Source organism: Pongo abelii, chromosome 1 (genome assembly GCF_028885655.2).
Source record: "Pongo abelii isolate AG06213 chromosome 1, NHGRI_mPonAbe1-v2.0_pri, whole genome shotgun sequence".
NCBI classification, from domain to species: Eukaryota; Metazoa; Chordata; class Mammalia; order Primates; family Hominidae; genus Pongo; species Pongo abelii.
The window spans coordinates 140,335,732-140,350,674 of record NC_071985.2 but is presented as its reverse complement, the minus strand read 5'-3'; the positions used below and the strand labels follow the sequence as shown (position 1 = coordinate 140,350,674).

General features: G+C 37.0%; 1 protein-coding gene across 17 annotated transcripts in view; it reads right to left on the bottom strand.

Annotated features, from left to right (window-relative positions):
* Positions 1 to 14,943, bottom strand: part of EVI5 (ecotropic viral integration site 5) — a 277,149-nt gene that overhangs the window by 124,948 nt on the left and 137,258 nt on the right. For all 17 annotated transcript variants that reach the window (XM_054531115.2, XM_063718560.1, XM_063718554.1 and 14 more), the window contains one exon: positions 4,377 to 4,511. In XM_054531115.2, coding sequence (XP_054387090.1) covers positions 4,377 to 4,511 — 135 coding nt within the window. The remainder of the gene's footprint in view (positions 1 to 4,376; positions 4,512 to 14,943) is intronic.

Genomic DNA, 14,943 nt, shown 5'->3' with positions numbered 1-14,943 from the left:
ATTTATTGAGAGTTTTTAGCATGAAGGGTTGTTGAATTTTGTCAAAGGCCTTTTCTGCATCTATTGAATTAATCACGTGATTATTGTCATTGGCTCTGTTTATATGCTGGATTACATTTACTGATTTGCGTATGTTGAACCAGCCTTGCATCCCAGGGATGAAGTCCACTTGATCATGGTGGATAAGCTTTTTGATGTGCTGCTGGATTCAGTTTGCCAGTATTTTATTGAGGATTTTTGCATCCATGTTCATCAGGGATACTGGTCTAAAATTCTCTTTTTTTCATTGTGTCTCTGCCAGGCTTTGGTATCAGGATGATGCTGGCCTCAGAAAATGAGTTAGGGAGGATTCCCTCTTTTTCTATTGATTGGAATAGTTTCAGAAGGAATGGTACCAGCTCCTCCTTTTACCTCTAGTAGAATTTGGCTGTGAATCCGTCTGGTCCTGGACTTTTTTTGGTTGGTAAGATATTAATTATTGCCTCAATTTCAGAGCCTGTTATTGGTCTATTCAGAGATTCAACTTCTTCCTGATTTAGTCTTGGGAGGGTGTATGTGTTGAGGAATTTATCCATTAATTCCAGATTTTCTAGTTTATTTGCATAGAGGTATTTATAGTATTCTCTGATGATAGTTTGTATTTCTGTGGGATCAGTGGTGATATCCCCTTTATCACTTTGTATTGCGTCTATTTGATTCTTCTCTCTTTTCTTCTTTATTAGTCTTGCTAGTGGTCTATCTATTTGGTTGATCTTTTCAAAAAACCAGCTCCTGGATTCATTGATTTTTTGATGGGCTTTTTGTGTCTCTTATTTCCTTCAGTTCTGCTCTGATCTTAGTTATTTCTTGCCTTCTGCTAGCTTTTGAATGTGTTTGCTCTTGCTTCTGTAGTTCTTTTAATTGTGATGTTAGGGTGTCAATTTTAGATCTTTCCTGCTTTCTCTTGTGGGCACTCAGTGCTATAAATTTCCCTCTACACACTGCTTTGAATGTGTCCCAGAGATTCTGGTATGCTGTGTCTTTGTTTTCGTTGGTTTCAAAGGACATCTTTATTTCTGCCTTCATTTCGTTATGTACCCAGTAGTCATTCAGGAGCAGGTTGTTCAGTTTCCATGTAGTTGAGTGGTTTTGAGTGAGTTTCTTAATCCTGAGTTCTAGTTTGATTGCACTGTGGTCTGAGAGATAGTTTGTTATAATTTCTGTTCTTTTACATTTGCTGAGGAGTGCTTTACTTCCAACTATGTGGTCAATTTTGGAGTAGGTGTTGTGTGGTGCTGAAAGAATGTATATTCTGTTGATTTGGGGTGGAGAGTTCTGTAGATGTCTATTAGGTCCGCTTCGTGCAGAGCTGAGTTCAAGTCCTGGATATCCTTGTTAACTTTCTGTCTCGTTGATCTGTCTAATGTTGACAGTGGGGTGTTAAAGTCTCCCATTATTATTGTGTGGGAGTCTAAGTCTCTTTGTAGGTCTCTAAGGACTTGCTTTATGAATCTGGGTGCTCCTGTATTGGGTGCACATATATTTAGGATAGTTAGCTCTTCTTGTTGAATTGATCCCTTTAACATTATGTAATGGCCTTCTTTGTCTCTTTTGATCTTTGTTGGTTTAAAGTCTGTTTTATCGGAGACTAGGATTGCAACCCCTGCCTTTTTTTGTTTTCCATTTGCTTGGTAGATCTTCCTCCATCCCTTTACTTTGAGCCTATGTGTGTCTCTGCATGTGAGATGGGTTTCCTGAATACAGCACACTGATGGGTCTTGACTCTTTATCCAATTTGCCAGTCTGTGTCTTTTAACTGGAGCATTTAGCCCATTTACATTTAAGGTTAATATTGTTATGTGTGAATTTGATCCTGTCATCATGATGTTAGCTGATAACGAGCATATTTTGCTCGTTAGTTGATGCAGTTTCTTCCTAGCCTCGATGGTCTTTACAATTTGGTATGTTTTTACAGTGGCTGGTACCAGTTGTTCCTTTCCATGTTTAGTGCTTCCTTCAGGAGCTCTTTTAGAGCAGGCCTGGTGGTGACAAAATCTCTCACCATTTGCTTGACTGTAGAGGATTTTATTTCTCCTTCACTTATGAAGCTTAGTTTGGCTGGATATGAAATTCTGGGTTGAAAACTCTTTTCTTTAAGAATGTTGAATATTGGCCCCCACTCTCTTCTGGCTTGTAGAGTTTCTGCTGAGAGATCAGCTGTTAGTCTGATGGGCTTCCCTTTGTGGGTAACCCGACCTTTCTCTCTGGCTGCCCTTAACATTTTTTCCTTCATTTCAACTTTGGTGAATCTGACAATTATGTGTCTTGGAGTTGCTCTTCTTGAGGAGTATCTTTGTGGCGTTCTCTGTATTTCCTGAATTTGAATGTTGGCCTGCCTTGCTAGATTGGGGAAGTTCTCCTGGATAATATCCTGAAGAGTGTTTTCCAACTTGGTTCCATTCTCCCCGTCACTTTCAGGTACACCAATCAGACGTAGATTTGGTATTTTCACATAGTCCCATATTTCTTGGAGGCTTTGTTCGTTTCTTTTTATTCTTTTTTCTCTAAACATCTCTGCTCGCTTCATTTCATTCATTTGATATTCCATCACTGATACCCTTTCTTCCACTTGATAGAATCGGCTACTGAGGTTTGTGCATTTGTCACGTAGTTTTCATGCCGTGGTTTTCAGCTCCATCAGGTCCTTTAAGGACTTCTCTGCATTGGTTATTCTAGTTAGCCATTCGTCCAATTGTTTTTCAAGGTTGTTAACTTCTCTGCCATGGGTTCGAACTTCCTCCTTTAGCTCGGAGTAGTTTGATCCTCTGAAGCCTTCTTCTCTCAACTCGTCAAAGCCATTCTCTGTCCAGCTTTGTTCCGTTGGTGGTGAGGAGCTGTGTTCCTTTAGAGGAGGAGAGGCGCTCTGCTTTTTAGAATTTTCAGTTTTTCTGCTCTGTTTTTTCCCCATCTTTGTGGTTTTATCTACCTTTGGTCTTCGATGATGGTGACATACAGATGGGGTTTTGGTGTGGATGTCCTTTCTGTTTGTTAGTTTTCCTTCTAACAGTCAGGACCCTTAGCTGCAGGTCTGTTGGAGTTTGCTGGAGGTCCACTCCAGACCCTGTTTGCCTGTGTATCAGCAGCAGAGGCTGCATAACAGTGGATATTGGTGAATAGCAAATGTTGCTGCCTGATTTTTCCTCTGGAAGTTTTGTCTCAGAGGAGTACCTGGCCGTGTGAGGTGTCAGTCTGCTCCTACTGGGGAGTGCCTCCCAGTTAGGCCACTCAGGGGTCAGGGACCCAGTTGAGGAGGCAGTCTGTCGGTTCTCAGATCTCAAGCTGCGTGCTGGGAGAACCACTACTCTCTTCATAGCTGTCAGACAGGGACATTTAAGTCTGCAGAGGTTTCTGCTGACGTTTGTTTGGCTGTGCCCTGCCCCCAGAGGTGGAGTCTACAGAGGCAGGCAGGCCTCCTTAAGTTGCAGTGGGCTCCATCCAGTTGGAGCTTCCTGGCCGCGTTGTTTACCTACTCAAGCCTGGGCAATGGCAGGCGCCCCTCCTCCAGCCTCGCTGCCGCCTAGCAGTTTGATCTCAGACTGCTGTGCTAGTAATGAGTGAGGCTCTGCGGGCGTAGGACCCTCCAAGCCAGGCACAGGACATAACCTCCTGGTGTGCTGTTTTCTAAGACCGTCGGAAAAGCGCAGTATTAGGGTGTGAGTGACTCGATTTTCCAGGTGCCGTCCGTCACCCCTTTCCCTGGCTAGGAAAGGGAATTCCCCGACCCCTTGCGCTTCCTGGGTGAGGCAATGCCTCACCCTGCTTTGACTCAGGCTCGATGGACTACACCCACTGTCCTACACCCACTGTCCAACAATCCCAATGAGATGCACCTGGTACCCCAGTTGGAAATGCAGAAATCATTCGTCTTCTGTGTCACTCACGCTGGGAGCTGTAGACTGGAGCTGTTCCTATTCGGCTATCTTGGCTCCACCCCCTCAGATGAAATTTTCCCTGAAATGTCTATGTATTAGTCCTATTCTATCTCTTCCACATGAAAATATTGCAATATTTGAAGACAACAGTTAATTTCTGTCACCTGAGTTTCTCTCTTCTGCAGCATTTAGATACTCTTTTTATGAAAATTATTCTGGTTGTTTTCCTCCAAAAGGGCTCTAATCTCCATTTTTATCCTTAAATATGGGGCTGTGATTAGTATGAAGGCAACAAGGAATAACTGGCAATTTTAAAAATCTTTTTTTCTTTTCCTCTTAGTAACTAATATGTAAGGCCTCTAATGTATAAAAACACCAAGTCAATTAAATTGCTCAGTAAGTACTTAATAAATATCACATATCCCCTTTAATTTGGGAATGACTGCATTTGTGTAGGTTTCTTACCTTCTCTATATCCAAGACTTTATCCTGCATCTCTTTTAATGCACACTGAGACTCAGCTTCACTCAGTCGGGCCTGGACCAATTCCTTCTCTAGCTGTAGCACAAAATCTTCGTTGTAGTTGGAACTGCATTTATGCTAAAGGTTACAGACATACACTGAAATTTCATGAAAGTATAAACATGTATATACAATAAAAACAATGCAACTACATAATACAGTTATATTACATTAAGGGCAACTAAATAGGATAAGTTCCATCTACCCAATATTTCCAATGTATCTCCTCCAATTAACTTCTCCAATGAGTAAAAAAGCCCACCTTTGATATCTATAAAGATGACCACATTATTGGGTTTTGGTAACTAGTTATTACACTGATCATATCTGATTCATATAAGATAAACATCTCCTTTTATCTGTCTATCCATCCAGATACAAAGAATTTTTTCTGACTTTACAGACCTACACTGAACAACAAATAGGATAGCAATTAGCCACATGTGGCTACTGAACACTTGAAATGTGGCTAATGCAGATTAAAATGTTATAAGTATAAAATACAAACTGGATTTTGAAGAATTAATATGAAATAAAAAAATAAAATATCTCAATGATTTTTATATTGATTACGTTAAAATAATATTTTGAATATACTGAGGCAAATAAAAATATTAATTTCACCTTTTTTTGCTCCTTTTAATGTGGGTATTAGAAAATCTTAAATTGCATATGTGACACATTATATTGCTATTTGATAGTACTGTTATATACTACAGAAGACATGTAAACATTACTGAAAAATATATTTTAATCTAACGGAAAAAAAACAGGGTACCCAGAATAACGTGAACCATCTAAATTCCAAAATAACAAAATTGTATTTGTCCTTAGAAACGTAGAAATCTTCTTCAAAAGATATGCATGGTTTCCCAGCACTTTGGGAGGTCGAGGCGGGTGGATCACTTGAGGCCAGGAGTTCAAGATTAGCCTGGCCAACATGGTGAAACCCTGTCTATACTAAAAATACAAAAATTAGCTGGGCATGGTGGCACACGCCTGTAATCCCCGCTACTAGGGAGGGTGAGGCAGGAGAATGGCTTGAGCCTGGGAGGTGGAAGTTGTAGTGAGCCGAGATCATGCCACTGTACTCCAGCCCAGGCGACAGAGCAAGACTCTTGTCTCAAGAAAAAAAAAAAAAAAAAGATATACATAGAAATAATTGCTGGAAGTAGAGAAGACGCAGATGCTGCACAAAGAAATTAACCACGGAAGCACACAACTTTCCCATTTGCTTTCCTACTCTATAAAACATGAATATTGATGCAAACACTTAAGTCATCATTTTTAAGCCAGTGCCCATACAAAAGCTTCTGTACAAAAGCAATATGTAATCATCATTATAAAATACTTTCTAAAATAAATTGTCTATCACTTCACATTTAATTCATGTAGTAAAGAAAATGTGGCAACTCAAAATTTCAAAATAAAGCCATAAAAAAAATCTTCTACTGAACTAGCATGAATAAAGCACGGTTATTTTTACTCTTTAATATGTTAGGAACAAAACAGATGTCAAATTAAAACTATTAAAAATAACCAGATGCTTAATACTCTCCTGCCCCAGTTACCAAAAAAAGATGTGCAAACGAGGACTTTAATTCAATGCATTATACATTATTTCTTCTAGTAATTTTGATACTATTGAAACAATATTTCAATACGAGAAGTGCATCTGCAACAGACACATCATCTTAGCAAATACTTACCTTTTATCAATTAGTAAAAAGGCATTCTTTTGGAATGACCACATCCAAACTGGACGTGCCATAATTTATTTAATTAGATCATAGTTATTTCATGGGTACTGGAAAAATTTTTTTGCCCTCAACTTAAAGCCCTGGCAACTGTAGTACAGGTTTGTTTGCAAAGACTTTATATTAGAAGATCCCCAAGAAAACATCAAACTCAAAGGCCCATATGAGAATGGAATTCTTGATTGGTATAAACCAACGAATCCAATCAAGTACAAAAAGCTATAGTAATGTTGGGCACAAATCTTTATTAATAAAATTTACAGAGAACTGAAATGCTCTGATAACAATTCATTCTAGATAATATATATCTTATGCTTTTTATACTCTAAAACATATCATTTTAGTCTTCTGGCTTAAAATAATTCTAAATGTATTATGTAAATTTTTTCGCCACTGACAGAGTTTACAGAATATAATTCCCAGGTCATCATGATGGTGGCCAATTAACATACTGCAAATTACACAGAGTCTAAGGAAAAGATGCTGCTGTGAACTATAAATTACCTGAAGCTAACCACTGTAGTTTCAATTTATTCTATTTTCCACAGGGGGAAAACAGTTTTATAAACATGTTTTAATGTTTGACAGAAATGACAATTATGATAGCAGCTAACATCTACTCACCACTTACTATGTGCCAGACACATGTTAAGCACTTTATATTCTCCTTTAACCTTCACCACAATTACTGTCTTACTAATAAGGAAACTAATAGGGTACACCAAGGTCAAACAGCAGTTGATAGTGCTATTAATTGACAGTTTGTATTACAGAGCCCATGTTCCTCACCTTTAAGCCATATAGGTGTTGAAGAGTTTAATATATTGTTTTAATATATACTGTTCTAAAAATTAATTATATAATATTAAAAAAATCCAAACTTCTAAAAAAAAATCTAAGCATATAGATCTCACATAATGTTCTTGTATTAAGAAATTCCTAGAAGGGTGCATTTCATATTCAAGTGAGTAACTCAGACAGATACACAATTTGTTTTACCAAATGACAACTGCCACAATTATGATGGCTGGCAGTCTCAGCAAGGGGGGCCGTTTATTTAAAAGCGTAGAAATGACAGATGACTTCTCTATACTTACATCAAGTTAATTTATGTAAATGAATCTCATAATGTTTCTGTGATACCAGCAATCCCATTCCAATGAAACTGACAGAAATTCTTTTTAGTAAGCAGAGTCTGCTTTTCAATCCTATGTGCTTTTCTGGTGTTGCAAAAATTACAAAGGTAAAGGTAAGTTAGAAAGTCCTCAGTAACCCTTTTTGCTTGTGTCTTGAGCTTAAAAAAAAAAAATCTTCAATATTTGAAGGACATAGGAGTAATACAGTAAAAAGTAAATATTTGTATTGGGGGAAGTTTCTCATATTATTAAGTGAAAAAAAATTGAAATTAGAAAAAGATTGTCCACGCAAATGTATCCAATATTGCTTGAATTTAAGTATACATTAAGCTTTTAACTAAGTTCAAGATATGACATTTATATGCTCTTTTCAGGAACCCAAACATTTCATGCAACCCTGTTCTCGTCTCTTTTGTAACACTTATCACAACTCTAAATAACAAATTGTGCATGCTGCCCAAAGTAATTATAGATTCAATGCTATTCCCATCAAACTACCATTGACATTCTTCACAGAATTAGAAAAAAACTACTTTAAATTTCATATGGAACCAAAGAAGAGCCTGTATAGCCAAGACAATCCTAAGCAAAAAGAACAAAGCTGGAGGCATCATGCTACCTGACTTCAAACTATACTACAAGGCTACAATAACCAAACAGCATGGTACTGGTACCAAACAGACATATAAACCAATGGAACAAAACAGAGACCTCAGAAATAACACCACACTTCTACAACCATCTGATCTTCAACAAACCCGACAAAAGCAATGGGGAAAGGATCTCCTATTCAATAAACGGTGCTTGGAAAACTGGCTAGCCATATGCAACAAACTGAAACTGGATCCCTTCCTCACACCTTATACAAAAATTAACTCAAGATGGATTAAAGACTTAAATGTAAAACCCAAAACCATAAAAACCCTAGAAGAAAACCTAGGCAATACCATTCAGGACATAGGCATGGGCAAAGACTTCATGTCGAAAACACCAAAAGCAATTGCAACAAAAGCCAAAACTGACAAATGGGATCTAATTAAAGAGCTTCTGCACAGCAAAAGAAACTATCATCAGAGTGAACAGTCAACCTACAGAACGGGAGAAAGTGTTTGCAATCTATCCATCTGACAAAGGTCTAATATTCAGAATCTACAAGGAACCTAAAGAAATTTACAAGAAAAAAACAACCCCATCAAAAAGTGGGCAAAGGATATGAATAGACACTTCTCAAAAGATGACATTTACACGGCCAAAAAACATATGAAAAAAAGCTCAACTTCACTGATCATTAGAGAAATGCAAATCAAACCCACAATGAGATACCATCTCACGCCAATCAGAATGGCAATTATTAAAAAGCCAAGAAACAACAGATGCTGGTGAGGCTGCAGACAGATAGGAATGCTTTTATAATGTTCATGGTAATATAAATTAGTTCAACCAACATGGTTCTAGAACCAGAAATACCATTTGACCCAGCAATCCCATTACCAGGCATATACCCAAAAGAATATAAATCATTCTACTATAAAGACACATACATACATATGTTTACTGCAGCACTGTTTACAATAGCAAAGACTTGGAACCAACCCAAATGCCCATCAATGATAGACTGGATTAAGAAAATGTGGTACATAAACACCATGGAATACTATGCAGCCATACAAAGGAATGAGATCATATCTTTTGCAGGGACATGGAAGACATCACCCTCAGCAAACTGACACAGGAACAGAAAACCAAACACCGCATGTTCTCACTCTTAAGTGGGAGCTGAGCAATGAGAACACATGGACACAGGGGAGAGAACAACACACACCAGGGCCTGTTGGGGGTTGAGGGGGCAGAAGAGGGAACTTAGAGGATGAGTCAATATGTGCAGCAAGCCACCATGGCACACATATACCTATGTAACAAACCTGCACATTCTGCACATGTATCCCAGAACTTGAAAGTAAAATTTAAAAAAAAATTGTGATTAATTTTTAAAATGTTTATCTCTATATATACTATATAAGCAAATGCCAGAGACAGTTTGACTGATTTACCATTGTAAATCAGTAACTGCCTGGTTAACAGAACCAAACAGTGCTTTTCATAGGTAGGTGAGCAAAATATTATCTGCTGAATCAGTTAACTCCTGGTTTAACAACAAAATCCCTGTATTATATAATTTACATTAAACATAGGAAGTGGAAGTTGAATGCTGCAAAAAAATCTATAAAACTGATGGTTAATCTATTTTTAATTGAAATGTCTACCTAGCAATCTTGAACCACTTTCCCAAAACAAAATAACGATACAATGTTTCCATTTGTTCCAAAAACAAAATTTGTAACAATGTGGGAAGATGGCACATTTGGACCGCCATATCCAAAAGCATCTGAAAAGAGTTATACAAGGCAAGTACTCTGGAATAGGTTTCCACACCACAAAATCACAGCAGAAAAAAATAAAAAGTTGTATCTTCCTCTCCCTCAGCATATGACCCCAAAAAGATGTTTGTAATCCTCCCTACCACATGCTGTAAACAGGATTTTAAAAAACCCAAGCAATACAGTTGTACTATTTAAGTATTTGCTACACTAAAATTGTTGAAAAATAGGCCAGGCGCGGTGGTGCACGGTGGCTCACACCTGTAATCCCAGCACTTTAGGAGGCTGAAGCGGGTGGATCACGACGTCAGGAGATCAAGACCATCCTGGCTAACACACTGAAACCCCGTCTCTACTAAAAATACAAAAAATTAGCCAGGCATGTACCTGTAGTCCCAGCTACTCAGGAGGCTGAGGCAGGAGAGTCGCTTGAACCCAAAAGGTGGAGGTTGCCGTGAGCCAAGATTGTGCCACTGCACTCCAGCCTGGGCAACAGAGCGAGACTCCGTCTCAAAAAAAAAAATTGTTGAAAAATATATAATTTTTATATGATTTGTGCTTAACATCCAAAAATTACATCCTTTAAGAAGACATTTACCTCTGGTTATTTGTGTAACTGTAAGCTTTTGTTGTTATTGTTGTTAATGCTGAAGAAAATGTTAAGAAAACAATTTCCATTAAAGTAACCCCTCATTTATTATTTAAAAGGAAAATATAATCACATACGAATGTAAAACATTTTATCTTTACACTAACGTCAAAATTAGTTCTGGAAAAATTCTCTGTCCAGATTTATAGGTATAGTGACCAAAAGTTAAAGAATTTACCAAATTATATGTGTAAAGTCATCTATCTATCTTGGATTTCTAGAGAGACCTATATCAACTAACTTCCATTTTCCTAAAGAAAAACAAACCCACCAGGTATATCAGGTGTGAATAATTCCTAAATGCTGCTGAACAAACATTTTCTAAAATACATTATCTAGAAGAATTCACAACTTCACTGATAAACAGGTAGTTTTTATTTTATTAACATTTATTCATGTGTTTAATCCAGGTAAGATGGGTTTATATTCTTCATATCAAATCCTTGGTTCTTAAAAGTCCTACATAATTCTTTGATGTTCTCCCTAGAATTATACAAAAGGGAGGGAAGGTCAGAAGAAATACTGTCTAGCCTCCCATTAAGTACTTCCTAGTATGAAGGTCCTAATAACTTCAAACGGCAGTCATTTCAGCATTCAGCAGCTTTTAACTCAAATTCCTCCTTATTTATGATGAACCAAACTGCATAATAAAAATACATGAATGGTAAGACCAAGAACAGCTGGATAAAACTGCATAATAAAAATACCTGAATGATAAGCAGTCATAGGTAGGTCACAAAGCTTTTAAATGGATCAAGCTAGACTCAGACAGTTGGTCTCATTAGGAAAAGTTGTCCAACATAAACATATTTGTTATACCCCACATTAGCAAGACTCAGATGTGCAACTGTATGAAATATCACTGGAGGATTTCTACATCTAGGGGCTTCTTGGAAAAACTCATATGGAGCATGTAAAATACTTAAAGTTTAATCTGTATCTCAGTTTGATCTTATACTTAAATTATTTACTTAATTTATTTAGTGCACTAAATACAAATTCAATAATAAATTAACTCAATCTTTTTTTTTTTTTTAAAGAGATAGGGTCTTGCTCTGTCACCCGATCTGGGTGCAGTGGCATCATCAATGATCACTCAAGCGATCCTCCTATCTCAGCCTCCCCAGTAGCTAGGACTTATAGGCATGTGCCACCATGCTTGGCTAATTTTTTTTATTTCTTGTAGAGACAGGGTCCTGCTGTGTCGCTGGTCTTGAACTCCTGGCCTCAAGCAATCCTCTCGTCTTGTCTCGCAAAGAGCTATGGTTACAGGCATGAGTCACTGTGCCTGGCCTTCAATCATTTTTTAAAACTAACAATATTAGGTTCAAACTATCAAGTGCCAGCGTAAAATGGAAGCAGTGGCCTACTAAAGACAATCATTCTATAACTGGAACTGCAGAAACACTTCTTAAATAATGCCAATACCCAAAATTAGTTAAAAATAAACTTTACCTTTTAAAAAACTGCTGCTCCGAAGTTTAATATTCTACTGTAAGATAACTATATAGCATATCACTGTACCAATAGCATTGAAACTATTAAGAATTATATGACATATTGAACAAAAGTCAATAAATCTGGAGTAACATAAAAGAGTTCATAGTGAGTCAGAGGGAGCTAGTGATATTAAAAGAAAAAAAGAGAAAGATTCTTGTTTATAACTAATAAATGTAGAAAAATGAGAGGATATGAAAATCACCATTCTGGAAACCTAATGTAATAATTGATTCCATAAGGATCATTTGTGGAGGGTAAAACCATTAGGTAAAAGGTGGATGGAGAACAAGATAGTTATTTGGTACAAAAATATTTCCAACAGATCACTTAATAGTGGCAAACATAAAATCATAGCTTTTACGAGGGAGAGAGTCTGGGATAACCAAACCTAGCATGGAAATCAAACTCAGCATCACTAATAGTGGGCACAATTTATATCATGCGCCTTCCTGATTTAAAGCAAAAAGAAGTTTACAACATCATCTATAATCTAAATGTCTAACTGAGTCTAGTTTACAAGAAATACAATGACACCATGAGGAAGGAATTAGACAAATCTAGAATATGAAATAAGACAACTGGGCCACACCTGTAAAAAGTTAATGTCATTCCTGACATTGGTTGTTTCTTCCATCAGTCTGGACACAGATCTGTCAACTTTACAGATCATTTCAAGAAGCGAGCTTTTGGTTTGACAAATTTTCTCTACTTTTGTTTTCAATTTAACTGATTTCTACTCTTTTTATTATTTGTCCATTCTGCTTGGTTAGCTTGAATTTGCTTTATAAGTCTAGTTTATTAAGGTGGAAGCTTAGATTATTGGTTTGAGACTTACTGACTTGCCTAATAAGCACTTAATACATTTTCCACTTAATATTATAAGCACTTAATACATTTTCCACTAAGCACTGCATTAGATGTGTCCCACAAATTTTTAGATGTTATGTCTTCATTTTCATTTAATTAAAATATGTTCTAATTTCCTTTTAGACTTCCTCTTTGACTCATGGGTAAAAATGTATTGTTTAATTTCCAAATATTAGGGGATTTTCCAGATACCTATTATTAATTTCTAATTGAATGATATTAGAGTCAGAGAAGATCCTTTGTATGATTTCAATTACTTCAAATTTGATAAAGTTCCTTTTAAGGCCCAGAATATGTTCTATCTTCATAAATTTTCCATGTATGTTTGAAAGGATATGTATTCTGCTGTTATTAGGTACAGTGTTCCATAAATATCTATCAGGGCAGGTTGGATGATAGTACTGTTCAGGTCTTGTGCTATCTACTTGCTTCATCAATTACTGAGACAGGGATGTCGAAGACTTGAACTTGTTCACTCTACCTTTTTCAGTTCTATCAGTTCAGGTTAATGTTCCTGTTAGCATACATATATTAGGTGACATACATTCCTAAACACATACAATCTTAAATAAGATTGTTATGTCTTCTTGGTGAACTATCATTATAGATAGTCCTCTTTACTCTTGGTGCTATTCCTTGTTCTAAAGTCCACCTTGTCTATGATACTAATGCAGACACTCCAGCCTTTCTTTTGCTTAGATTTCCATATTATATCTTTTTCATCCTTTTAATTTTTTTCCAGTTGTAATTAAAATATTATGTCCAATAATTATAGGCAGACCATCTTGATCCTTCACTCCTAGAAGTCCACTGTGACGGAAAGTCACTGTCATTAGCTATCAAGCTCTACACATTTCCAATATCTACACAGCAACCTACTTTGGCCTCTGTAATTTCTAATCTTTGCAACTGAGACTACTTCACCCCTACCTACAGGCTCAGATTCGCTGATATTTTGGGACCAACCTTATTTCTAACTAGAGGAACATAAAGAACCTTATGTCTGCTCTACTCTGGCACATTAAATTGAGCTATCCTATCCAAATATCACATCCCCAAATCATATCAAATCTTAGCTGTGGGTAATAGCCCCCATATTCATCCTTGTCCAAGCTGCTCTCCCATTAATCTAGTAAATGCTGATACTCCAAATTAATGTCTCTTATGTCTAAATCCCCTTGCCTTTGGGCTATAGGCCATTGGTCTGATAATCTGTTGCAACTCACTTCTCTTGCTGCCACTAACCTGCTCTGCTTCACTTCATGTTGCATTCTCCTTTATAAGTCTCAACGCAACCACAACTCTCATCAAGACATGCCCAACCCCAGCCCTGAGTGAATCTCTTAATCCTCCCAGGCTCCCCCTGCAAACTAGATCACTTGTTGCTGGTTCTAACCTGACCCTCACCAATGGGTTCTAGCACTGGGACTTTACATGTTCTCCCATAAACTCGTCTTCTACTGCAATCACTCAAATGTGTTGTGTTTCTTTGAGCTTTACATTATCATTTATTTAGTCTTTTTAAAAACAATTTATTGAAGCAAAATTCTAAAATCATTTTTAATACTATTTAACTTCAAAAACATTTCAGCATTCTAAACATACAAAAAAAAAAAACCCCAGAACACTGAAAATCACATTTAAGTACAGAAGGTTCTTTCTTGAACTTTCATTGATGCAGTGGCTCTTTACTTTGCTGACAATAGGTCTACAGCTTGTTCAAAAAGTTTAAAGACAATGCACTTAACTAAAAAAATCCAAACACTTCTCAGGCCAGCTGACCCCTCTTTGCCCACAGCTAAGAATGGTAGCAGACTGTTATATTACCATTTGTAGAAACAAGACAAGCTGAAGCTAAACGGATGAACATTGCAGGGGAAACAGGACTAGCCTCACAGTGCACGCTCTAAGCTACGACCCTTCCAAAAGGCATTGTCCCCCACAGGCTCAGTGCCAAGAAACGAGCACCAAGAGTTTGTCTTGGTTGTTTTGTTCTTTTTATAAACTATGTATATGTACAGTTGATAACAAGATTTCTAGCCAATAACCATATAGTTAATACCACCTTACAAATGTTTTTAAAAATGTCAGAAATATCTTTAAATGCTTTGTCACACCAACAGCAAAGTGCATAGAGTGAGGAAAACATGAGATTATCTTTTCGTTTTTGGGATGTTTGGAAATATGTACAACTTTGATGCAATTTCAGAGTGTTCCAGACAC